The sequence below is a fragment of the Ahaetulla prasina genome, chromosome 6, assembly GCF_028640845.1.
Source record: "Ahaetulla prasina isolate Xishuangbanna chromosome 6, ASM2864084v1, whole genome shotgun sequence".
In the NCBI taxonomy this organism is placed as follows: Eukaryota; Metazoa; Chordata; class Lepidosauria; order Squamata; family Colubridae; genus Ahaetulla; species Ahaetulla prasina.
Genome location: NC_080544.1, coordinates 66,964,649 through 66,992,114, shown reverse-complemented (window position 1 = coordinate 66,992,114; position 27,466 = coordinate 66,964,649). Strand labels below are relative to the sequence as shown.

The 27,466-nt window shown below is 34.9% G+C and overlaps 2 protein-coding genes across 3 annotated transcripts; both read right to left on the bottom strand.

Annotated features, from left to right (window-relative positions):
- Positions 1-10,309, bottom strand: CRYGS (crystallin gamma S). Its single transcript, XM_058189129.1, has 4 exons — positions 10,251-10,309; positions 8,894-9,107; positions 3,029-3,271; positions 1-505 (listed from the first exon to the last, which is right to left on the bottom strand). Exons 1-4 carry the CDS (start codon positions 10,307-10,309, stop codon positions 233-235), a joined length of 789 nt encoding a protein of 262 aa, XP_058045112.1. The 3' UTR covers positions 1-232.
- On the bottom strand, positions 9,988-27,214 carry TBCCD1 (TBCC domain containing 1). 2 transcript variants are annotated; one of them, XM_058188819.1, is made up of 8 exons: positions 27,108-27,214; positions 21,229-21,590; positions 20,802-20,951; positions 16,007-16,373; positions 14,693-14,879; positions 14,080-14,577; positions 11,468-11,626; positions 9,988-10,383 (listed from the first exon to the last, which is right to left on the bottom strand). In XM_058188819.1, exons 2-7 carry the CDS (start codon positions 21,562-21,564, stop codon positions 11,497-11,499), a joined length of 1,668 nt encoding a protein of 555 aa, XP_058044802.1. In that variant the 5' UTR covers positions 21,565-21,590; positions 27,108-27,214; the 3' UTR covers positions 9,988-10,383; positions 11,468-11,496. The 2 variants fall into 2 exon arrangements, with proteins under 2 accessions (XP_058044802.1, XP_058044801.1); XM_058188818.1 differs by lacking the exon at positions 27,108-27,214 and adding an exon at positions 26,151-26,987.
- Between the last annotated feature and the right edge of the window lie 252 nt (positions 27,215-27,466).

The following is a 27,466-nucleotide window of genomic DNA, read 5'->3' as shown; positions in this document are numbered from 1 at the left end:
TCTAAACCATAACTAAGGAGATATGAGACAGGGTTAAAAGGATCAGTCTCACTCTGATTTTGATGCTAAATAAATTTAATTATCTTTCCAAAATAGCAGTGCAGAGATTAGTCATCTCCTTTAAAGGATCACTCAAAGGGACACATATACCACGAATAATGACAGGCAGCATGAAGCCCACAAGTATGGCATCAAGTCTCTATCATATCAGCTTCAGACTCCATGCAATTTATTATTCTGCAATATGGCGGAAGGACTGAACCAGTGGGGTTGCAGCTCCCCACTCCATGGGTTTACTGTACTCTCCTCTCTCCAGGAAATACTGCTTGCCACGGAAGTTGGGATGTTCATAGAAAACCCATGCCCCATCCAGAACTTTGCAGGAATGAATTTCTGGCAGGTGAAACTTCTCCATCACAGAAGGGCAATCCTCTGCAGATTCATGCATTTGACCACTAAAGTCACCCTTCTCAAAGAGCTGGATCTGATATTTGTCTCCACCAGTCTGTAATAAAAAAGAGAGAGAATATAAAGTTTACTAAAGAGTTGAACACAAACCTTTCTGCCTTCTTTATGTAAAATGGAGACTATTCATTATCACAAATAATACTTGCAATTGGAGATACATACATTACACCACTGGATGAATACATGTGTTCATTATATTTTATAAATGTTATAATTTCAGCAACATTTCTGCTATATATTACAATGTGATGTGATGATCAAGAAAAGTTTATCACCAATGGCAAATTACAGCTACATTGTAATTAACTGCAAGTGGCCTCCATTTTTTCTGTCACAGTGGAACCGATAGGATCATTTTCACTATAACAAAATTAGAGAGTATTATCTTATTGGAAAAAACTGCTCTCTATATATCATATTCTCAGGGCTATCTTATAAAGTTCTGTATCATTACCAGAATCTCTGTTTTAACTTACCAGAATCTCAAATTTGGTAATATTTTGACCAATAAAAAGCTCTAAATTTACACAAACTTTTGGTGTGGTAAAATTAATTTATTTACAACCTTTGTCCTCTGACAGTATATACAAACTATTGTCATGTGGGATTATTATTATTATTATAACAACAACAACAACAGAGTTGGAAGGGACCTTGGAGGCCTTCTAGTCAAACCCCCTGCCCAGGCAGGAAACCCTACACCATCTCATATTGTTGTTGATGTTATTGTTATTGCTATTATTAAGGGGCAACCGAAAAATGTATTTATCTAAGTACTGTAGATCTATATCTACTGTCTTAAAAGAAGTAAATAATAAGTGAATGGTGAAGTAATAGGTATACACAAACACACACACATGCACGCACCACACACATTAGATCCTCAGTATTATGATCCTCAATTTAACAGACTTCAGATATATTGGATATAGTTTTTAAGTTAAATTGGACTTTGCCCAACAACAAAGTCCAATGTACTTGAACCAGTCGACAATATTCCATATTTCCCTTTAAAAATGTACATGCTTCTCAACTGCTTCATTTTGAGTTCCAGATGAATGGCCACAAATATTGGTGTTTAAATTTGTATTTGTAGGTAAAATTTGATCAGATATGGCTGGAGAAGCAAATATTTGTAAACTAACAATTGATTGTAAAATTAAAATCAGGAGTCTCAACTGCATATGATTAGTATGGTGTAAAAAATAAACTGTCAGATGTCCATATAGTAAAAGATAAGCTTAAAAATGTAAATACTATTAGTAAAAAAGCTGAAACTGGAACAGGAAGGCATATGAAATGGCACAGAAAATAGCACTCTATGAAGCAACATTCATGGGGTTTTAATATATGCAGTGAGACTGAGGTCAACAGTTAGCATAACAGCAGATCACATGAGAATAACTTTCAAAGCCATTGATGAATGGCATCACAGTTTTGTAAATGGCATGGAGTTGTTAACAAGTGAAGCTTTAAGTGCACCATCAGAAGAAACAAAGCCATTCAAGAAAAGGTTTTATAAACCAATTGATGTCCCAAATGTACAATGCCAGTAAGACTGATTTCTCCTGGCATTTGTCTTCCAAGGACATTCAGACCTTTAAAGATGAACATCAACAGTAGCAGGGTGAAAAATCAGAAAAGAGAATCTCAGCATCACTTTATGCAAGCACCAATGGATTGCACAGGCTGATGATAACAATGTGAGTGAGTTATGTTTTCTACACTATAGAAAACTGTAAATTATACATTTTGTAATTTTAGGGAGAGCATGTATCCTAGACTCCCTTAAAATTGGACACTTTCTTCAAACTAATTGCCCATCCAACCAAAATCCAGAATCTCTTCAGATTCTGGCTATATCATTAGAGTAGGTTTTCTAATGTAAAGTACAGCTCTATGTTTTGGGCCTCAAAAATCCCAATCATCATTTGGCAGACTATTGATTTAGTGGAAATCCCTTTCTTGCTATTAGTTTACTAAATCAAGAGGGAGGTGGAACTCCTTGGTTTTAGTAGAATTCTTATATTTTATTTTCATATATTTCATCTGGAAATATGGTAAAATTTAGTTATTTGTGAGTTTGACACCCATCGTCTAGTGGCCCCAGGCTGGGTGACTTTGAGTCAGTTACTTTCTCTCAGTCCAACCCACCTCACAGGATTGTTGTGAGGAAAATAGGAGGAAGGAATATTAGATATGTTTACTGCCATGAATTATTTGTAAAAATAATAAAATATACAAATAAATAAATAAATAATTCTCTGAGCTAAGGTTTTTACAAATAGAAGTTCTTTCTTTATCTAAGCAAGATGTTTTGCGTAATTTCTAAAGGATGTCCTTCACTTGGAAATATTGACCTATCAAGCAATTGAAGGACATTCTGGAGATAAAAGCATCTTTTCTCCTCATTGCCCACCTCCCATTTATTCTTTCCAAGACCAGGTCTACATTCTTTCACAGGAAGTTTACTGGAAGTGAACTAACGTAGTAAGAAGAACCATATTTTGTAAAAGGAAAGCATGTTTCTCGGAAGGGAAAAGAAAACTATTCTACTCACCAACTGAATGGATTTGCAGGAGCTGACTCGATCATTCAGGCCCATCCAGCAATGATATTCAGGATATTCTCCATGGGTTAAAACATACATGTTTCCCGCAAAATTTGGCTGCTCATAAACAACCCAGACACCATTTTCTACACGGATGGAATTGCAACGACTCAGGTCAGTGTGGAAATCCAAACAATCCCTATCAGACTCATAGCGGCAGCCTTGGAAATTCTTGCCTTCGTAGAAAGTGATCTGAAACACAAGTAAAGGAGAGAGAAATAAGTATCTGTAAAAACTAGACTCTGTCTGAACTCTGTAGCAGATGAGCACTACCCAGAGAAATTCTTGCCTCTAAATATTAATGGGAGCTGCACCCAAGCTTGTTCCATATCCTTTTTATTGGTTGGTGCTTTGGATAACTAAGTGCCAAAGTTGCTGATGGTATCCAATTATATCTTTTGATCCCATGTATTAAACCTACAGTATAAGGAAATATATGTTAACTTTACTTTGGTATTTAAAATAGAAAAAAAAATCCCAAACCACTGATTTTTAAATGCCAAGATATTGCCCAAGTTAACAGAAGATTTATGAAAAGTTATAACTGACATGGGACATGCTGGTTATCCCCAAATAATCAAAAGATTCATTATGGCATCAGCTCATTGCAGCAGCATCCAATTTTGGTGAAATGATTGACAGGACTTCTGAATGAACAGCTATTAGCACTACCAATAAAAGACATGATTCTCTCTTTCCTTCCTTTGAGTCTTTCCATAGAATACAGTTGTACAGATCTCAGCTTTGGTAGTATAAAAATGCCTTGTTCTGACACTTTGTCACTCTGTGTGTTTTGGAACTGCCTGGCATTTTGCAGTATGAAGAACAGTAATATGCAATACTTCAATTACAGCTTGGAGAAAAAATAAGGCCAACATCATGGGGACAGAGGATAAAATTGGGTTGCAAGCAGTGGGGAAATCCTCTGTGGTCTCTTACTGGTTCACTGCGTGCATGCATGTGCAGTGCACACAAAACACGTGCTTTGCACACAGGAGCACCACAGGTGCTACTGCGCAGCACTAAAAAAGGCTTAAGAAGCCTTTTCTAAGGTAAGTAGAACAGCGAGGGGGGGAGGAGAAGCAGGATTTCCTGCTTTCTAGCGAATATAAATCGCACGGCACAGCTGATTATCGGAAATACCAGTTCATCTGAACCAGTAGCATTTTTTTACTACCAGATTGCCTGAACCAGTACCTTTTATTATTATCGGTTTGTCCAAACCAGTCCGAACCAGGAGCATTTCACCCCTGGTTGCAAGGTTGTTCCAGGTGATATTTTTAATAGCTCTCCGTTGTTGGTCTTTGATTTGGGTAAGAAAAAAGAAAGTACTGTAGTATAATATAGTGACTCAGATTGAGGATTGGGACCAAAGAGACATAGTTTAAGTTTCAATGACTTCACTGGGGGTTTGTTAAGGGGATAGAATGAAGAAAATATCCATGTATAATTCAATCTTCCAGAAGAATACAAGACATAGATTAGATGTATTATTGTGATTGGGGTTATTGTTACTATTTTTACTATACAGGAAGATTATAAATGGTAATTTCTGAAGCTCTCAAGACTTTATGGATCTAAATTAATATCTGTCACATCTACAATATTTTCTTCCTTTTCATACCTTTAGCACCAAACTGAGGACATGACAGAAAAGAATGTTTTTGTTCAGGGTTGAACTTTGGGGTCCTTGGTGCTTTCTGAGAGTACCAAGGATCCCACAACCTGAGGATAAATATATTTTTTATTTTTTATCCAATTTATGTTCTTTTCTTCATCCAACTGTACACAAGAGATATGAAGATTTGAATTTATTTATTTTTAGTATCTGGGGTATAAATGGGGAATTTCATGTTACCCCGAGCATCTGCCCTTTCCAGATTTTTATTAAAATCAAGGCACACAATCCCTATTCATACAATATATCCAGAAGTATGAACATGTGGAAGACCTCTCCAAGTCCCTAACTAGGTATCTTCTTTGAACAGTGAATCAAGGTTTTGAAAAGCATAGAAATAGCTTAAATAAAAGCTGCACATAAGATGGTATGGCCAAGGGGTCTGATTGCTCGCATATTCACTTTTCACTTTTCACTATAAAAGCTACACCAGTTACAGGAACAAACATTTTCTCTCAGCAGTATTCCTGCTTGAATTTATCTCCTGATTTGGTCCAGGAACTATTCATTTAACATCAAAAGTTTACAGTAACTGGGATATATCACTACTTTATATTTCAGATGATAGAAGTCTTTACTTTGATTAACGTTCCATCTAAACTGGCCCTTTAAGAATGTTACTGTGCTTTGTCCTTTTTACACTTAAAAAAAAGGAAACGTGAAGCAAACCATTTGGGGAGAGAAGAGGAGGGGGTTAGCCCTTCAGAAGTTTGCACAGAGACATACAGAAAGTTGTTTTCTCAATAAAAAGTGCTCAAATCCAACCTGCCATTTGTCCTCGGACTAAAATATTTATTGGTACAAATACATCTGAATGGGAATTTTCACTAAAAAAGTAGTGCAAGGGGAAAAGGAACTTTGGAGTTTTGAACTAATTAGTTCACAGGTTGGAGAAAATATAATAGCAGTGAATATGGAATATGGGAAACTACTAGCATTTCCACAGAGATGAAATACGACTAATGAAGTAAATGAATAACAGAGACAGAATAGAAACTCAGGGGAACATGTTGGGATCACACACAAATAGGTACTAAAATATCACTGCAGCAATAACACATCAAATGTAAATGCCTAATATAGAAAAGGAGAAACTGTTCAGATGTAAAAGACAAAAAGACTATTGCCTTACACACTGTAAGCCGCACTGAGTCTTCGGAGAAGGGCGGGATATAAATGTAAAAAAAAACAAAAACCCACAATGTTGAGCAAAGTTTCCCTGAGCTTTGCCTGATACAAATCTGTTAGAAGATCTGGGAATTTTGTGTCTGAAATCTCCTTCTTGTGAATGCACATATTTTGAAAAGCTTTAAACTTAACTATCAGAATGATAGTTAAACATGAACCTCTCTGGGGCACCTTATTTAAAACAAACACAGGAAAGCATCCAACTAGGTACTTCTCAACTTCAAATTGAGTGATACAATTTCAAACAAACACCTTCAGTTAATTACTCAGAGTATATTCTTTTTATAAGTTTAAGGTAAGCCATTCTCAAGGAACTGTTCAAGGGTATCTTTTTGTAAATCATCTCCAAAATCCAAAGCACCAAAGAAATTTTCCTCTTTTTTGTTGTTGTTGTTCATTTACCCTCATTCTCACAGTAAGCTGTGGATAGTGATGAACTGCCCTGCTGAGATTCTAATCTTGAACTTACTCAGTTAGTAAACAATTGGGCCTGTTCCTTCCATGAAGGAAATGATATCTGTACCTGGGTGGCACTGCAGATTAAAGTGATTGTCTGGCTAGATTTACTTCTGTAATTTCAACAGCTGGAAATACTTGTTCTCTGCATGGAACATACTGGTCCTAGTGCAAGACTAAACCTTCATTTCGAGATCACTCCAGTAAGTCTCAGAACTTCTATATCTTATCTTCCACAGAATGAAGCAAACAAACATCAAAAAAAATAAGGTGTATCTAATACTCTCAATGATGCTATCTTCAAATACAGACAGACCTTAATTTGACAAAATAGTATCTGTTTCGATGAAAGCTAGAAAAATCCACTAAGTTTCAGGCATTCATTTATTCCCTAACAGTTTGCTTTCTAACAGAAGATGGGAAACATCTCCCTCGTCTACTCTGCTTTTTATCTCAGTTCTGCCAAGCTCATCAGCAGGTTGCATCTTGAGATGTCATCTTCTTACAAACAAAAGGACAAAGAAAGATATCCTTAGACTGAAACCATAACTTACCCTGTTTCCAGTTTTAAACATGATGAATGTTGGGTGCAATATTCCTAAAGAGAAGAGACTAGAAGTAACTGCAAGAGCTCAAACCAGGAAGCCTCATTTTATAATGGGCTCATTTTTTAGGATAAATGTTTGCTTTGTCATGAAAATGGGATTCCAAAATTGACTCAGTGATTCTGGGGCTATTCAGAAGTTCTAGAAAAACAAAGAGGATTATAAAATAAAAGCAAGCCTCGCTGCTTCATTTCTCCCTTTATTTTTCCTCATTCTAATGCATTAGGCTTGTGAATGCATTGCTGAGTCAGAACTCCAAACTCCTGTCAAAAATACTCAAAATAAAAAGTGCTTGCAGCTCCTATTGAGTGATGGCAACAGTTCCCCTGTTTCGATTACATATAGTGATGGATTCAACTAAAGGAAGCCTCAGTGGAGCATAATGCCAGAAAACATGGAAACCATGCATGAATGAGGAAAGTAGCCTGGTGAGCTATTATTCTATGGAGCAATCGTTTTAACTGAAGTAATACGCTTGCCATTGAGTAAAGTACTGTATCTTCCTAGCTGTTGCATTTTAATGTATTTGTTTGCAAACTCCCAAGGAAAAGGCTACAAATGGCTCTGATCTTTTGTTGTAGATTTAGCTAACTAAAATATTTCTTGAATAACTCATAAAAATACTGCTTATAGCTGATAGTTTCTAAACAGACTTGATTTATACATTCCATTTTGAGAAAATGCAGGCAGTTCTTATTTAGTGACCAATATTAAGGCCAGAAATTCAGCCACTAAGTGAAATCATTGCTAACTGAAACCGCAACTGTGCTTATGATCTCACTTCAGGTTTCTTTTGTTTTACTAATCTACAAAGGTCGTAAATATGAGTGGGTCATATAGTTGCTTTTTTATCAGTCATAACTGGAAATACTAAATAAGGTAGTTGTTAAATAAGAACTACTTGCATATATAAAACTGGTATTATATAGTTTTGGGTATTGGTCACAGAATATTTTCAAACCTGCCATTGTTTAATCTATTAGCTAGATTAATCTAGATTCTATTAGCAAGGATTTCAGTATGTGTGTCTTAGGATACTGCTTCATAGGATCTGACCAAGGACAAGAGGTGGACAATGTTCTAGAAACGTTCAGCAGAATTCAGAATAGTTCAAGGCATGGAGACAGTGGACATGGTTCATCTTATTTTCCCCTCAACTCACTAGGAAAATAGTAAGCCTTAAAACAACAAACCCAAGTTTTATCAGACCATGCTAGGATATCTAATTTGGAGATTAACTTGCAAATCAACATACTGTTGCCTACATAAGCAATTGTAAAAAAGAAAATCCCATGCTAAGATCATTATAAAAGGGACAGAAAATAAAACTCCCTTTCTATATATCCACTTCTGCAGAACTATTTTGTCTTGCATTTGAAAAAGAAGGTAGCAAAACTGGAAAAGTGCAAAAAAAGGCAACCTTGCTTATTTTCTTATAAGAAATGTTTAGCACTCATTAGCTTGGAAAAGACAACTCACAACTTGTGTCAGAAGCACTGAAGCCCTTCTGGGTTGAAAGGATTAGCCACAATTGCCCACAGACACCCAGACAGGAGCTCCTTTCATGTCCCTAGCAGGAGCTGGAGCAAAGGACAGGAGCTCACCCTGCTCCACAGCAGCCCACAGGCTTCAAACACAGGCTTACTAACCTCCAACCTAGCATCGTAACCATGCAAGTCATGTGTTCCTACAAGACAATTGAGGGAAAATATATATAAAATCATACAAATATGAAATCATGCTTAGCAGGTAGCGAAAGCAGATTCTCCCCATTCTAATACACAAGGACTACCAGCCATCTAATGCAGGTGCTTGGAAGGAGGTTTAGAACAAATGAAAACACTTCTTATGTGATGGATAATTAATTTGTAGAATAAATCACATTACACGTATGTCGTGTCCCACTCCTCCGCTGATGGCCGGGTCAGGGAAATCCGAATCAGGCGTGCCTCTGCAGCTCTGCCAAAGTCCTAGCAAAGTCCTCAGGGCAGGCAGGAGACCAGAAAATGACTTCAGCAAGATATGTTTAGACTTTGCCTGACTCAAAGAATGCCAGAAAGCGGGTCCTTTATATAGGCCATGGGGTGTGGCTCCATGACTCAGCACTTATCCAGGCCTGCCCCTCCCTTCCTTCTGTTGCCTCCATCTATCAAGTCTTCTGACACGAGGGTCACTCCAGTCTGCAGCTGTTGGCAATTGACCTCCCTCAGGCTCACATGCTGTGGAGGAGGGGGAGGGGTCTAGTTGCTCCGTTTGCCTGGGCATGGAGCCAGAGCTGGGGGCTGGAGATACTTCCTCCTCTTCAGCCTGTCTGGGCATGGAGCCAGGGCTGGGGCCGGGAGGCATACTAGGACTTCCTCCGTGTTCGGAAGCAGATAAGAAGGCCCCGGCTGTGGTGAGATCGGACGAGACACAACAACATAAGACAAAAAAGCAGGATGGTTGTTAACTCCAATGGCTTTAAAGAGAGATTAGAAAAATGCACCGAGCACAACTCTATCAAGATATAGGTCTTGAAGATTCAGTATTACCTATGGGTTGAGCTCATACCTTTTCAAGGGGGAGTTTCAGAAAAACATCAGTGGGAGTATGTTTCCTTTATCTGCTGGTGAACACTGAAGAAAAAAACCAGCCCTCTGCCCCTCACAGAAATAGTTCTTCTTTTCTATCTTGAAACTCCCATATGCCAACTTCAATAGCTGACCTGAAATTCTAGTGCTGCAAAAATGGTGGGGGGATCCCTAGATCTGCCTACTTCTTTCAAAATGGAAGAATTAGCAACTTAGTAATATTAAAAGACGACCACGAAATAATTTAGTTTTGACTGGTTAGTTATCACTAACTTAAATCTGTATAGTTCAATGGGCCTACTTTAAGCCTGAATTCAATCCATTGCATCCAAGACCCTTTTCCCAAAATATACGGAAGGTAATAAGTGTGATTAAATCATTAAATCTGAAAAAAGAAAACGAGGCACAAAATATCATTGTGTCAATTTAATTAAATTTCACATCATAAGTGCTAAACAACTGATATAAAAAAATATTTAGAAACATTAATATAAACAATATTTAATTAATAACAGAAAAATAATTAATCCAGCAGTCAGAGCACTACCACTATCTTTACATCAAGTAACACCTTTTCTTGCACATTTAAGTGTGCTAGGAATCTACATTTTGCTCTCAAGTATACAATAGCAAGATCCTCCTATAAAGATCCAGAGCAACTGATGGTATCGTACAGCGTGAAATATGCAGTAACATCCATTTCCTTCTTGATAATGCCATTAAGCAAATTCATGTTTCTAAACTTCAAGTTGGCCCCAGTCTATTATGAGGGAAATACTTTTCACTTGGCACAGTGCATATCCAGAACTATAACAAAACAAATAGAAAAGTTAAATTGTTGAATCAGCAGTCTCATCACATTCCAATCACATGGTAGTAGCAGTTTATTTGATAATTTCAATCACAAATACACAAATCACAAAAACAACAATAATAGTAGGATGCCGTTTCAGACCCTGCAAAGACTGAGTGGTTCTAGGTTTTGGGGATGCCTACTTGTAGTGGTATCTTTGGAGCTGGGTGAGGTTGCATTATCCCAAACTTATCTGTGTGTAATCTGAGAGTCCTCCTGGATTTGTGGCAGTCATGCTAGCAGGGCCTTTGCACAACTTCATGTTGTGTGCCAGTTGTACCTATCCCTGGATCAGATTATTCTGTTCAGTCACTCATGCCCTAGTCATCTTCCAACTGGACTACCATAATGTATTCTAGATGGGACTGCCCTTGAAGAATATCTGGAAGCTTCAGTTGGGACAGAAAGCAACAACAAAGACAGTTCTAGAACATTACACGTTACGCCTCTGCTCCATAAGCTACATTGGTTCAGAGTTTTGGCATGGGACAGTTTATCTGAGAATCTATCTCTCTCCAACTACATCTACTCATCCCATCAGATCAGGGGGTCACAGAGGACAGGTGAGATCTTATTAATAGTAGTTTTATGTATAAATTAAACAATAACTGAATGTTAACACTGGAAAGAGACAAAACCCTTAGTCATCAAGATTGCAATAGGCTGAAAACAATGATAAAAGAAAGATACTAGGACAGTCAGTAAACCGGAAATGGAGAATGTAAGAGATGAGATACAGAAATTGCTTAAGTAAGACTTTGCTAAGTGATACAGTTTGACATAAAAAATGATAGTTGTCTGTAGATATATAGAAGTAAGCACCAATTAATTAATAAAACAACTATTAGGATACATCCAATACATCTCTCATTCTAAGACAAAAGGGCATTGCAAATCGATGCCTCTAGCATTTATGAAAAAATATATATCACCATAGCCTGTCAACTTTTGACCTAACTTAATGAGCAATAATTGTCCATATTATATTAAAATACAAAATTTTTATGTATGCAGTATACATGTGATCTTTGAACTCACCTGATGATTTGGTTGCTTCAAGGATTCTCCTATCCTGCTGCCTGTTTAGATCCTGCAGCGGGAAGTACCAAGCTATCAAGCTGTTGACGGCTGCCTGTGTGGATTAGCCATTCATAGAATTTGTTCTCCACTAACATCTGGAATGTCTTCCTCTGATTCCTGAAACCAGGGAAAGGATTAGCTCTGAACTATGTACATTTGTGTAAATATTCCTATTGCTAGGTCTTTTCTTCAATAAACATACACACTGCCCACATTTTTATCATTATTAAGGCATTTAATTTATTGTGATATGGTTCAGATTTTTGTAATATGTAAGATTTTATAAGATTTTTATATTAAAATAAAACAGAATCATTTAAACCTATGTAAAAACTTACAATCAATAAAATGTTTCAAAAAATATTTCAGCAAGTTATTGTGTTGCTAACGGTTACAGTGGGGGACATGGTGGCTCAGTGGATAAGACGCTGAGCTTGTCTATCGAAAGATTGGCAGTTCAGCGGTTCGAATCCCGAGTGCCACATAACAGGGTGAGCTCCCGTTACTTGTCCCAGCTTCTGCCAACCTAGCAGTTCAAAAGTACTTAAAAAATGCAAGTAGGAAAATAGGGACCATCTCTCATGGGAAGGTAAAAGCGTTCCGTGCACCTTTGGCATTTAGTCATGCCGGCCACATGACCATGGAGACGTCTTCTGACAGCGCTGACTCTTCAGCTTTGAAATGGAGATGAGCACCGCCCCCTAGAGTTGGGAACGACTAGCACATATGTACGAGGGGAACCTTTACCTTTACTGGTTATAGTGTTGGACTATATATCAGGAGACTCAAGTTTGTCCATGGAATACAAATCTAACAAATCAGTAAAGTGTTCCATTAATTTTTTCACACCTAGTGGCAATGTCATAAAACTCAAAAATGAATCACCATAGAATAAAATAAAATTTTAAAATCAACTTTTTTATTAAGCACTAAGCAACATATTCCTGCAAAATAGACAGCTGGTTCTGTCCATGATGATAGCTGCTAAGGCCATTTATGCTTCTTACTGAAAATTACACATTTTTTTTAGAAGAATGGTAGATCATATAATGTGAATATACACCAATATAATGTTTACAAAACAAGTCTGATATTAATTCAATCTAGAAACGAATTATGAATCATAATTCTACATAGAGATTAGTATCACACCTGAAATTTGGATTTCTCTTTGCCTAAAACTTTAGAATATTGCTTGATCTGTTATAATAAAGACAGGCTTCCCCAAATTAAATAGAAGTCCATGTTATTTAGTTTGAGTGATTCTTCTTTCAGTAATTCCTTTTGATAATAATTATCTGATGTTGACAAGAGTTTTGAAGGGTTACATATAATAGTTGATATAATTCCAACTTTATATGTGGCGCTAATCTAATGTTACTTTTAAAATTCTTATTCAACTTGTAAACTTCTTTGGTTTTTGTTTCTTTTTCACTTTTCCTTGGTTGCATTTTTAAATATATATTACAATAAAATTATTTTGTTTTTATATTCTTTATGGTTATATTATACTTATATTCTTTTATATTACTTTTTATGCATATAATATTTGTCTCAAAAATTGAAAAAGAATAATAAGATGTATTATGTATATGATTGTTCTTAAAACTATGTCAAGTGTATAAACTTGAAGAGTATAATTTATTTATTCATATAACTTAGCACATTTACTTATTTTCTATGAAATGTCATGACATCTGCCTTCTTATGAATAACAAGCAGTCAAACAGTTAATATAAAAACAAAATAATTCATTTTAATAATTTTTACACATATGTGGGTAATAGGCAAAGGCTTAGATTTTTTTCATTTTTTCCATCTTTTTCTAGGCTTTACATCTCTAATTTAGTACTTAAATTCAACTCATTTTGTACATATGTGTATGTAATAAAACAACTTTGTTAAAATTATGGAAAATATAATTACTATTTATTATTTTTAGAAATTATTTTATTCTATTGAGCTCCTCTAATCAACCAAAAATATTCAAAATATTTATCATTAAAATAATTCATTAAAATTAATAGGAATAAAAAAGAAAAAAATGCACCACCCCCCCCCAAAAATGCATTACATGTCTTGATACCGAGTAGCTCCCTTCCATTCAGAAAATATCACCATCTGACTGCCTGTACCTTGAAGTATTCAAAAGATTTATGAATGAATGAATGAATGAATGAATGAATGAATGAATGAATGAATATTTTAATTTGTATACCGCCCTTTCCCGAAGGACTCAGGGCGGTGAACATTTAAATAAATTAATAAATAAATAAAGTGCCTTGACTGCAAAAGAATTATTCATCCCCATTTATAGTATGTAAGAAATTTTGCCCATTAATTTTCTAAATTTTAATTTGAAACCAAGAAGCTGGGTTTACTTGATAAAACTTATAAACACAGATTAATAAAAGGATCAGTTGTCCTTGGGACTACAAGTGAAGAGAAAAGAAAAAAACAATACCCACACAACAAATTTTAATTATTAATTTGCATTAATATTGATGCATTTAGTGCTAAAGCCATTACAACCCTGACTCTGCTCTCCTGGAAAATTAATTGTTACTTACTTGGTCAGGTCTGCTTCCTTCACTGTTTTCTGCCAGATTCGTATCCTCTGTTCCCGTTGGCTCAGGGCTTTCTGATATGCAGGTGGCAGACCACCAGGTATTTCTGTTGTGTCTCCCTCCATTTCAAATGGAACAACAAAGGGGTAAAATTCTGAGGGTGGAAGAAGTCTGAATACCTCCCTATCACAGTTTTCTTTACATACTATCATTGGATTATCCCAATTGTTAGGTACAGTAGCTAGGCCAGTTCTGCCCATGTGATCCTCAAGCATTGGATAATGGGTATGGAAGGGAGCAAAAGTTATTGATTGGTTACCCAATAATATAAGAGGTCTAGTTGGAGTGAGAACATGCAAAGTGCAACCAGTCGTAGATGACAGAGATAGGCGATGGCAAACAGCAACAAGTTTCACATTGTCACAACTATGGAGATGTACTACAGTTTGCACTGGACCAAGGACAAAGGTGCTATTCCTACATTTTTCTATGGTTACAGACCTGAAAGAGAAGAAAAACAACCAATAATAGAAGACTGAAAACAACAAAATACAATCATACATGTATGTACCTTTTATATTAGGTTGCAAATATTGGCAATTGAAAAATAACTAACCTCAGTGGAGATAGTAAATAGATAAAAGATTCACAGCACCGATGAATCTTCACATGAGTATCTTCTAGGGTAACAGAGCTCTTTGCTAATGTTTGTTTGTATACCTGACTCATCACAATCACACGATGAACTGAAGGGACTATGTGAGTATTACAGGCTATTTTAGCTCGTTTTGTTGTTCCTTCAACTGGAAGAATTATAAAAATATTAGTTTTAAAAAATAGTTCTATTGAAGCCAAAATCTCTCATTTAGCTGTATCTTACTGTATTTCCCAAAGAAAGAAAACCCTTCAATATTCAATATTCACTAATATATTCTAGTCAAGCTGGTTGGAATAATTCATAAAGCAATTTTCTTGTACAAATTGTTAAGATTTTATGCTGTATGCCTGATAGTTATGTGCAGTGCTCTGAAATTCTTTTTATAACAAAGGCATGGCTTTCTGAATACTTAAACAAAAACAAAACAAAAAGTTACATTTCTTTCTGGTATGTTACATACCCCAAGCAGTAAGGATTTTTATTATGAAATTAAGTCATAAAACTCACCAATTTATTACCAAATCAAAAGCACTAAAATGTCTACCATGCATCCTTAACTATATTTTCCCTCTTAATGGTGTTATGGAAATATTGAGCAGTAGTCAAAATACATGTTACATGACTTTAGGACTTCATATAACTACCTATTCTCAACTCAGGCAAATATGCATTAGAAGCTAATAATTCACTATTCCAGATCCTGTTTAACTTTGTAAATCTTATATTTCCCATTTATATTGTCATAAAGCTGTTAAAATAACTATTAGTACTGTATTAAAAAAGTCTTCATTAGGACAGTGTCCAGCAAGAACAATTAAAAAAACCAGTATTGTAGGGTCAGAAGTCATTCAATGCTACAATATAAAAAGCAGTAATAATTCAAAGAGGAAATATAAGTATATAGTATTTAATATGTATTAATGAAGCCATAATGTATAATAGGTATGGAGATACTATATAAGACTCATACTTGCTCTTTGATTCATATGATTTAGCATCCTGGAACCTACCAAGTTTTTACCAAAATTGAGTTTGTGATTCCGAAGTGGAAATGCTCCGAAAACTCCTACATACATTTTAATTGGCATTTTACCTTCATAATAGTTCCTGAAGTTTATTATTAGATAATAATAATTAAATATTATTATTAAATAAATTTAACAACTTTGGGGTGTAAATTTTAAGTAAAATATTGATTAAATCTGGGCAGTCATGACGGAGACATCCTATCAAATAGTCAGTAGGAACTCTTATGATCAGAAATAATTGTACCTTGCTGTGCCCATGCAAGCTTTCTTCCAGATGTGAGGCAGGCTGTTGCCCCAAATGGGTTCCCAGTCAAACAAGCCCTCAGCCATGATTCAAATTTGGCACAGGAGAAGGCTTTGGAAAGTTTCGAGAAGCCACTCTTGGCATGTAATGGCTGCCAAAGTGCAAGTTCATGAAGAGGGTGGACAGTCCTATTTTGATCCACACTTCCTTCAATAAGGAAACTAAGAGCTTGAACAGCTTTGGGTGATAGCAGGCTGCTGTGCATAGAATGAGAGGAGGCACTGAGCTGATCTGGGTCCAGTAACAATTCCAGAAGATCTTGGAGATGGTTTTCAACAAAGTCATGGTGGTAGTTGTCATTCCAATTCTTCAAACCAAGCATAAGAACAAATATTAGAGACAATAATCAATCCACAAAATCACATGTATATACTGATCTCTTGGTTTAAGCATTTCTATGTGGGACTGATACCAAGGCTTTCATCCATGGAAGCTCATTAAATAATCCTGAGTCAATCATTCTCTCTCACCTTATTCTATATCACAGGGTTGTTGTTGGGGAATAAAATATGCTATTTTATGTTTTAAGAAAGTCCAGATATAAATGCAGTAAATGAATAAACATAAAGTAATACAGAAGTAGAAGTCATTAATGTGCAAATTACTTATCAAATCTTTTCTTGTTCACTTGATAGAAACTACATTAGGCATCTAATATAAAAAGCAGCAGAGAGTAGTCTCCAATTTCTTTTTTTCTTTTTTTTCTTTTTTTTAGTAAAAAAGTTTTATTTCCATTTTCCAACAACCTATTCAATATACAGTCTCTTATTCAACATTAGTCATTAACTTTCATTTGTTACTTATTCGGACCTGCCCAGCTACCACTTCCTTCCTTAACAAACCTTTCCTCCTCCCTTCTCTACTTTCTTCTACTTTCTTCATCCTTCCTCTCCTTCGCTTTTCTACATCCTCTCCTCCTTCCCTACTCTTCTCTTCCACCTTTCTAACCCTCTCTCTTTCCCCTTTCTTCTTCCTCTCCTTTCCCCTTTTCTACCTCTCTTTCCTACCTACTTTCTTCCTTCACTCTCCTCTCCTTTCCATTCCTTCTGAAATGGCAGCTGAGCAGCCCGATTTCATTTCAAATTATTTCTATTTCTTAATTACATATCTTCAATCATTCCTTTACATTGATCCTTCATCTCCCCCTCTCCTCCTCCCCCTCCACCCCGAGACTTCCCAGAACAAAGTACAGGGTATAAGATTAACAATCATAAATTAAAATACAACATAAGTCATAATCCATAGTCACTCCTCTCTAAGACCTTAACTCCCTTCCAGAAACAAAAAGTACATTCTTCTTCCAGTCCATTATATCAGTCCATTCCACTCCTAAAATCTTCAGAATCTTCCAATTAAATTAGTATTTCCAATTCATCAATAAAATAGTTTTTAATATTCAATCTTCATCAATTAACACCAAATATATATCAATCCATTCCACTCCTGAAGTCTTCAGAATCTTATAGTTTTTAATATCCAATCTTCATCGATCAAGACCAAGATGATATTCCAGTTTTCATCAGAAATTCTTTTATAATATACCTTTCTTCCTTAAACAGTTTCCCAAATATAATTCATATTTCCAGCTTAAATTCTTAAATTTTTATCCAATCTCCAAAAATAAACAATATTCTATCTTTTCATATCTTTAATATCACTTACATAAATCAAATAACATTGCTAATATTAATATTTCTTCAATTTACCTTACATCTGTCAAATAACATTATTAAAATTATAACTTATATCCAAAATATATCAATTATAACAATTAAATTCTATTTAACCAAATACCAATATTACATCCATAAATTTTTCTATCTGTCCTCCAAAAGTTAAACAATATTCCATCTTCCCATTCCTTTATACCTCACATATATCAAATAGTAACACCTTATACCCAAAATAAGTCAGTTGTAAAAATTAAACCCTATATATATATTTAAAAAAAATACCATCAAAGTCACATCTTAAGCATTCTCCTTCCCCTTGTCTTCTATCTTACACATTTTCCACCACCTGCTCACCAATCAGCTTAACATCTAACAATAAAGAATTTCCAATCTTTAATATATTGGTGTAAAAATCTCTTGTTTAAAAACTTATTAAGAAAAGATAAGCCTCCAAAAGTTCCTATAAAAAAAATTCATATTTCCAGCTTAAATTCTTAAATTTTATCCAATCTCCAAAATAAACAATATTCTATCTTCTCATATCTTTAATATATTGGTGTAAAATCTCTTGTTTAAAAACTTATTAAGAAAAGATAAGCTCCAAAAGTTAAACAATATTCTATCTTCTCATATCTTTAATATATTGGTGTAAAATCTCTTGTTTAAAAACTTATTAAGAAAAGATAAGCTCCAAAAGTTAAACAATATTCTATCTTCTCATATCTTTAATATCACTTACATAAATCAAATAACATTGCTAATATTAATATTTCTTCAATTTACCTTACATCTGTCAAATAACATTGCTAATATTAATATTTCTTCAATTTACCTTACATCTGTCAAATAACATTGCTAATATTAATATTTCTTCAATTTACCTTACATCTGTCAAATAACATTATTAAAATTATAACTTATATCCAAAATATATCAATTATAACAATTAAATTCTATTTAACCAAATACCAACATTACATCCATAAATTTTTCTATCTGTCCTCCAAAAGTTCCTATAAAAAAAAATTCCATATTTGAAGTGAAGAAGTTTCCAAGATTTTAGTAGTTAGTTCTGTTTGCTTAAGAGCCATTCTTAAACTGTAAAATCTACCAAAAGAAAAAATCATTAACAGTTCTTATTCATTCCATTTAAAAAGTAGCTTGTTATGTTCTTCTCTTCCTTTGTCCTTTTATAGTTTCACTTTCCTTTGTCCTTTTATAGTTTCACTTTCCTTTGTATATTGCAAGCGCCATTTTAAATCCACTCAAGTTGAAAGTTAGTTCAAAGGAAAGCTATTTAAGAGCTGAAGTTAAGATTTATTACTTGCAAATTCTTGCTAGTCCTCCTACTTTGTTCTGTCTGTGTTGAGTTCACTTTAAAAATAAATCTTGGCACAGAGATGGTCGCGCTTCGCTCTGTATAAACAGAAGCACCCTGGGCATGGAGCTTCGTCAGGCTAAAGGAGCTCTCACCTTCAATCCCTGGTTAAATTCCAGGGCTCCAGGAGCTCTACCCAAACCTGACCACTCTTCCTCCCCTCCCACCCCGAGACTTCCCAGAACAAAGTACAGGGTATAAGATTAACAATCATAAATTAAAATATAACATAAGTCATAATCCATAGTCACTCCTCTCTCTAAGACCTTAACTCCCCTTCCAGAAACAAAAAAGTACATTCTTCTTCCAGTCCATTATATATCAGTCCATTCCACTCCTAAAATCTTCAGAATCTTATAGTTTTTAATATCCAATCTTCATCGATCAAGACCAAGACAATATTCCATCTTCCAGTATTCATCAGAAATTATTTTATAATATACGTTTCTTCCTTAAACAGTCTCCCAAATATAATTCATATTTCCAGCTTAAATTCTTAAATTTTAAATTGTCAGGCTAATTTTAAATAAGTTTTTTAAATTGTCAGGCTAATTTTAAATAAGTTTTTTAAATTGTCAGGCTAATTTTAAATAAGTTTTTTAAATTGTCAGGCTAATTTTAAATAAGTTTTTTAAATTGCATTTAAATTGTCAGGCTAATTTAAATAAGTTTTTTAAATTGCATTTAAATTGTATTTTGTATTGTTTGTTTTATTCTGCCTGTACACCGCCCTGAGTCCTTCGGGAGAAGGGCGGTATAAAAATCAAATAAATAAATAAAATAAATAAATAAAAATTTGAAGTTATAACGGCACTGAAAAAAATGACTTATGACCATTTTTAACAGTTACAACCATTGCAATGTTCCATTGTCAGTTGCTTGCCAAACACTTGGCAAGCAACTCATATTTATGATGGTTGCAGTGTCCCAGGGTCATGTGAACACCTTTTGTGCCCTTCTGACAAGCAAAGTCAATGGGGTAGCCAGATTCACTTAACAACTGTGTTGCTAATTTAATAGTCAGTGATTCACTTAACAACTGCAGTAATAGTTGTAAAATGGGACAAAACTCACTTAACAATTTTCTCGCTTAACAATAGAAATTTTGGGCTCAATTGTGGTTATCAGTCAAGGACTACCTGCACATGTAAATGATACAAAGGAAAATACATAAATTGGTATTAAGAGATGTGAGAAGGTGCTTTGATGAAAGTCCATCAATTTATAGTGCATATTCTATTCTATGCATCACTGAGAAAGAGGAAAGATCTACAGATTTAGCACTGATTATTTTATCATGGTTTATAGTAACTGGGGATAATGGCAGTAGAAAATTCAACATATTCTGAGGGTACTAGGTAGGAGAAGGCTGATCTTGATAAAACTGTCATCATTAACTAAATAACACATTGCCTTATACACTGTAAGCCGCCCTGAGTCTTCGGAGAAGGGCGGGGTATAAATGTAAACAAAAACAACAACAAAAAAACCACATACTTGGTAACAGTATTGTAGAGTTACACAGTTTGCTAAATCAATTTAATTGTATAATTATTTTCTTAATTTTTGCTTTGAATTTATATATGGATATAAATATTAACAAGTTATTTTTACGTTATCTTCAAATAAAAGCATAAAGCATCCTCCTACAGGGATTTTTGGAGGAAAGCAGTTCAAACAATACCTTAATCTGATTGGCAGATTCTTTTAGTCCACTGTGAGACTTAGATTTAGAATTGGGCCACTCATCTCCAAGAAGAGATGTCCTCAAAGAAACCTTGTTTAATTGCTGAATATAAAGGAACAGCAGAAACTGAAGAGTATCCACGGATAACTAAGGAAAGATTCAAAAAGAGTTTAAACACAAATAGAATATTTAGTACGGTTATTTTTCATTTAGAAAATTGTACTTTAATGGAATAGATAGCTAGACCATTGCTTAAATTTCAAATAGTCTAAATTATTCTAAAAACAAAACAGTGTTTGATCCAGAAAGAAATAAACCATTTTGGGGCAATGATTGCATTGGACATCAGAACCAATACAAAAAATTATGAACAATAAAAATTTAGATTCCATAAAAATATATTAAAAATACAATTAATTCATACCCGATTCCTTTGCTTCTCTGTCTCTTCCTCAGTTGTGCAGCCAGATATCACTTCTGCCCATTCCAGTCGCTCCTCCGAAGTCTGCTCAACAAGACTGTCAAACAACTCAAAGTAAAGCCATGCCAACTCTTTCTCTAGTTGTAGTTTTCCACAAGCAATGTGTCGCCACATAGACCAGGTAAGATATGGATAATAGCCTTTACCAGAGCGCATTCTGACATAGGTTGACATTTTCCGAAGGTAATGCATGCTAAACTTGGAAGGAGGAGGGATTTGCAATGCTCCCACTATGAAAGGCTCCATTTTCACCCACAAACTGACCGAAGGTTTCTCCATTTTGGAAAGGTGCAGAGTTTATATATCTGAATTTGAAAAAGCAGAAATACCACAAAGTGCTGTTTCCAGACCTGACTCCAATTCAATTATGTATGAAAATTAATGAATTATCCCATATTAATTTCTCCTGATTACCTCATGTTTAAATATTTTTATCTTATACATCTCAAATTTTATCCTCATTTATCCTATTTAAATATTTATTACCAAATATACACATTAAATTTCAACTATTATCAGGTCAAGCAAAAGTTTTGGAATCCAAGCCTCCATTAAAAAAAAAGTGCATTAGGCAAGCTGCTAACATGAATATTCACTGGATGATGGAAAACATCAAAATGTTCAACCCAATTTCCCCTTTTGGATCTACCCACTAGAGGAAGCATTAAATGTATAAAACTACTGGAAGTGATGCTTCTTTTGCTTCATATCAACATGGAAACCTTTTGCCAAATTTCAGCAGCACAATCATGAGAAATTCTGGGGGCATAAGGGCAATGAGCAACCACGGATTGCAAATTATTCAGTACTATTCTGCATAGAAAGAAATGAGTAATAGGATAGTTTAACTTCTGTATTTAATAGACTTGCCAAATAGTGGGTCCTGTATGGCCCTTGTTCATAAGTAATTTTGAATAGCAGCTATATTATAATGGAGCCAGAGCTTAGAACCTTAAGAGCAGCTTTGGCTTATTGATCCTTTCTCTCTTATACAAACAATGAAAGATTTTGAACAGTCCTTTTTTACTTATTCACCTCAGCAGTTCATTCAAAGGAGCAAATGAAGAAAATACTGTTAAAGTTCCCTTTTATAATTATTCATTAAATACAGTAATCTTTTTACCTTCCTTGCTAGAATCGTATTTGTCCTAGTAATTTCTCTAGCAACGACCTTGAATTAGAGATTCTTGCAGAAAGTCATAGTAAGTGGTCTGAATCTGGGACTATACAGTAGAGAACATTTCTGAGACCAATCTGAATCAATCTATCAATCATCCAAGAATTTGCATTTTCATAAATATCTCCATTTAAAAAACAAACCAAAGCACATTTAATAATAATAATAATAATAATAATAATAATAATAATAATAATAATAATAATAATAATAATAATAATAATTTAATTTTTATAAATTTATACATTTCAAGTTCATTCAATGGTAAAACAAACTTTTAGTCTAACAATATAGCCTTATCCTGATTTCTGAAATTTGGGGAATTATTTTATTTTATTTTATTCTGAAGTTTCCAGCCTTATTTTAAACACTCTGACTGTTGGTTTGAATATGTTGCATCTCTTGTAAACTGCCACTAGGTAAAAAGCAACACTGTCTCATAACTCACTTCTAGTCTGCTGTTACAAAGAAAATATTTGTGAATTGCTTTATTTCTTGTTAAAAGAGCTTCAAAAAAACCCTATCACTGATGCTTTAGCGTTTTAGACTTTTCTCTCCCACTTTGCTTGATATTATTTCTGATGGATAAACCAAGAATAATAACAAAAGCAGGAATATCCAAAATCTTAATGTAAAAATAGAAAATCAAATAATAAAAATGTTTGTAGATAATGTTAGTATTTCTGAAGATTTTAAATATATACATATCTCAACTGCAGTTTGAATTAAGTGCATTTCAATTAGTGTCAACAAAAATTTAGTGGGCTCATGTTAATGCAGTCATCATGACATAGGATGTCATTAATTTTAAAAAAAGACAAAATTTAAACAAAATCTAAGATTTGATAGAGATTTTCATTATCATGGTTTAAGAGGACAGTAGCAGTCATGAGCATCTGCGGGGGGAGGGAGTTAAAAGGAAGAAATGATGACACTATGTGATGAAATCATCCATGATCTTATTATTTTGGCATTATTACATTTCTTACAGAAGCTGCTGAAAGCAGTTAAAATAATCTATTTATGAAATAACCTGTTTTTAGCTCAAGTGTACTTAATTTAACTACCTATTTATATGGTTTCAAATAAAGGAATTTTATTTGCATAAAAAGCTTAACATCAGAAAAAAAATATACTGTACTGTAGCTTCTGCACTATATAGTATGTAAAGAAGAATGATAGGTGTCTATCGGGGCGGTTTTCAAAACCCATTGCTACCCATTTGCTTGCAGGTGCAAGTGCATGCGCAACGCTTCTATGTATGCACAGAAGCATCCGGGCAGGTGGCTGGAGCCTCCCACTACTGGTTCACCCAATCCTGGGCAAACCAGTAGCAACCCACCACTGGTGTCTATGCATAACAAATAGAACTTTCCTGTAAAAAGTCCCACAATGGATACAAACTGAGTAAAAAATACATTTTTCAGTTAAAGAAATACCATTTCCTCTGGAAAGTAAAAAAAAATAACTGTTTCTCATTCAGATTTAAAAATCATCAGAAGTCTGAAAAGGATGTAAATTATGTCTTATGCCAAATTAGGCTCTCCTACTATTCCCTGATCATTCAAAAGTTAAACATGAAATAAAATAATTAGAAATTTAATGGTACATAGTAATCCTGTGGTTTCTGAATTTATTTTACAAAAGCAATGGACCAAAGTACCAACCTGATGTCAGATCAATCAAGTTGAAAATTCATTTGTAAACATACAAATTGTATCAATTAAGATATTGTATCAATTAAGAACTATATTGGAAGAATGTATTTATATTTCATTTATTACAGGTAATCCTCGATTTACAACCCTTCATTTAGTGACCATTCAAAGTTACAACGGCACTGAAAAAGGCCAGATTTGCTAAACAACAGCATGATTCACCTAACAACTGCAGTGATTCATTTAACAACTGTGGCAAAAAAGGTCATAAAATGGGACACAGCTCACTTAACTGGAATGTTTGAGCTCAATTGTGGTTATAAGTCCAGGACTATCTCTAATAAGGGAATTTTGTCAATGTTATACAGGTAGTCGACTTACAACCACAACTGAGCCCAAAATAAATATAAAGAATCTACATCCTGCCAGAGTAATTCTACAGATACTGCAACTGTTCCAAAGTGGTGATATAGGGCACAAATTAATGGATATGTATTCTCTTTGCTGTCATTGCCGAGATAATCAGAATCCAGGTAGTCAGGTCATTAATAAAGAAATTGGAAAAATCACCCAGTAATATTTTGTAATGAATGCTGTAGTAATTTACTGGCTATACAGTATTTCCTAATGCATATAGATTGGTCTATCTAACTTAACAAATTTAGATTTAATTGTTAAATGCTAATTTTTATGACTGTAAAAACTTGGAAAATAAACTATATCAGTGGTATTTAAAAATATGGGAAAGTATCTTTTAAAAACCCTAACAGCTCAACAGCTCTGAAAACTTTTCAGTAAATAATAAATTCAGTTTAATTCAGTCAACATTTGTCTGAGAAGCAATACATGTTTTCTATTAACACATCATTTTTGGGGGAAAAATTAAATGCAGGTATTTGGAATGTTTGGGGTTTTTTCTCAAGAATTGTGTTTGTGTATGTATATCCTTTTTTCAAATATATTCTTTAGGATTATTGGTGTTTTTCTTTTTTATTTCATTAAGTTTTTTGTTCTAGTCATGTTTTTTGCCTTACAAACAAGAAAATTAAAACATTTTTACTGGATATTAATCTAATATTTAATAAAGGCATTCTCAATTGCCTCTATCAACTATTGAGGCAATTCTTGAGGTTTTGTACTGCACTGTTTTGTCATTCAAAAGCCTAGTCCCTCCATCCTGATTCTGCTACTTGCTGCTGGTTGCCTTCTGCTACAAATTTGTTCTATTTGCACTTTCCATAGCATTGTGAATGGTCTCAATCTCCAATTAAATAGCTCCTATAAAGGCAGGTGTGATTGAAGGTATGATTCCTTCTAAACTTTGTTCAAATTTGCCTTGCACTATTCTTGCTCTAATTTATTCCTTCTATTTTATTCCTTCTAATAGAAAATTTATTCCTTCTATTTCATTTCTATGTCTTTAATCTACTGTACTGTTTACTGTACTGAGATTTAGGTCTGGTAAAATTTTATTATATTTGTGTTATTTGTACATACTTCACACATATGTATCTATTCAGGAAGCTTAACTACTGTTGAAATTAAGTGCACTGAGGCAAAACTGATGCATTCTTTGTTTCTTGGTTCAGGAGATTCTGATGTGCACATAGGATACAGAGTCCTTAAGATGGGAGTCATGATGGAGGCTGGGAGGTAAAGGAATCTGGAACTCTTTGAGGACTATATTTGGTCTCCTGTGAGTTCCCTTGCAGAGCAGACTATGTCTGTAACTTATTTAGTCTTCCATTCCTTTTTAGAATATGAAGAATTAAAACTAAGGACATGCAACGAAGGACAACAGAGCAGGAGACACAGAATTTCTGGTTAGAAGCAGATGCGAACTTCCTTTTTGTTGGGCGGTGTTGGCGGGGAGGCTTTTTGCAAGAAAAAGAAGAGGGGAGACAGAGAAGCTGCACTTCTGATACATTATTAAACAAGCGCTCACAGCATCCACTACAAAGCGAAGAGAGACGGAATGACGAAAAAGGAGGTCGACACCACCCTCCAGGCGGAGAAAAAAAAGCACTCACCCGCCTCTCCTCGCCGGCGCTCCTCTCACTCCAGCCGCCAAGTTGCTTTCGAGCGCCCACGGCCAACTCTTTCCGCGCCTGCGCACAACGTCTGACTCATTCACCAATAAAACCGCTCCCTGGAGGCTTCAAAAGACGTTCTATTGTAGAATCACTAGGCTAGCCACCAATCGCCGCATTTCTACTTCATTGGCAAGAACAAGAATGGCAGTTGAAAGACTAAGAGTTCGCAATAGCGACCCCTGTAGACTGGGAGGATCAGAAAACCGGCCTCCATTTGCTTCTCTCAATTAATCTATTTTACAGCGTTGTGTCATTAGTTGTTACTTATTAATGCTATTGTGAACAGTCAGCCTGTTTTATACTTTTACATTTAATGGTCGTGTTTAGGTATTTGATAATACTTTGACTTCATTTTTTATTCTTTCATTGCATATTAAAAGTCTCTCCTTTTAGATCCCGAGGTGATTGTCAGGGTCATTTTCTGGGATGCTTTTGACTTAATACTCTAGACAGGATAAACATCCAAGGGGTCCATTAAATCTCAGCCAAAAACCTCTTTTTGCTGCCATCTGGTTATCATCTAGAAATTTGCAGCTGAAGCAGACAGTTCCATAAGTCCTATAGACATTCCGAGAGAAATCGATAAATTGGTAGAGATATTCCTCCAATATTAACCAGATCAACCTGATTAGTTTCCAGTCCCGGAAAGTCAGAAAGCTGCTGCCTCCTGATGAGGCAAATATTATTCTTTTATAAATATATTTGCAGAGAACCGCATTTTATGTTTCTCTTAAAATATATTCACTGGACCCCGTCTGCATTAGAAAAATGTGTTATCATTTGTGCCAAATGTGCCAAAGAATTCTGATCTTCAGAGAACCGATGAATAAAAAAAAACGGGGGGGGCCATACTTAAGCATTTCGAAAGTAGATTTTATGAACTGTCAGAATTACCGTTGATGTAACTGCGTTATTTCTTTAGAAAATGGAGTTCGTTGATTTTGATAAGTGACAGACTGAAAAAAATCCTGTTTGCTACGAGTTCAGCATTAGAAACTGACAAGGAAGCCCAGACTTAAACCGCTTTAAAATATACGGAACTAAAACGAACTCTTCTTTGAAATCTACCTAGACGTGACATCATCACGGCGCTTCTAGCCACGACGGTGACCACGGCGCTCTTCTCCGTGTCCTAATTTGTTGACGTTCCGCAGTTTCATTGGCCCAAACTAACCCGGGTAGCGGGTGAAGTGTGCAATTGTGATTGGCCAGTGGCGAATGAAGGGTTGGCTGCTCTGCTGGGCTCTGATTGG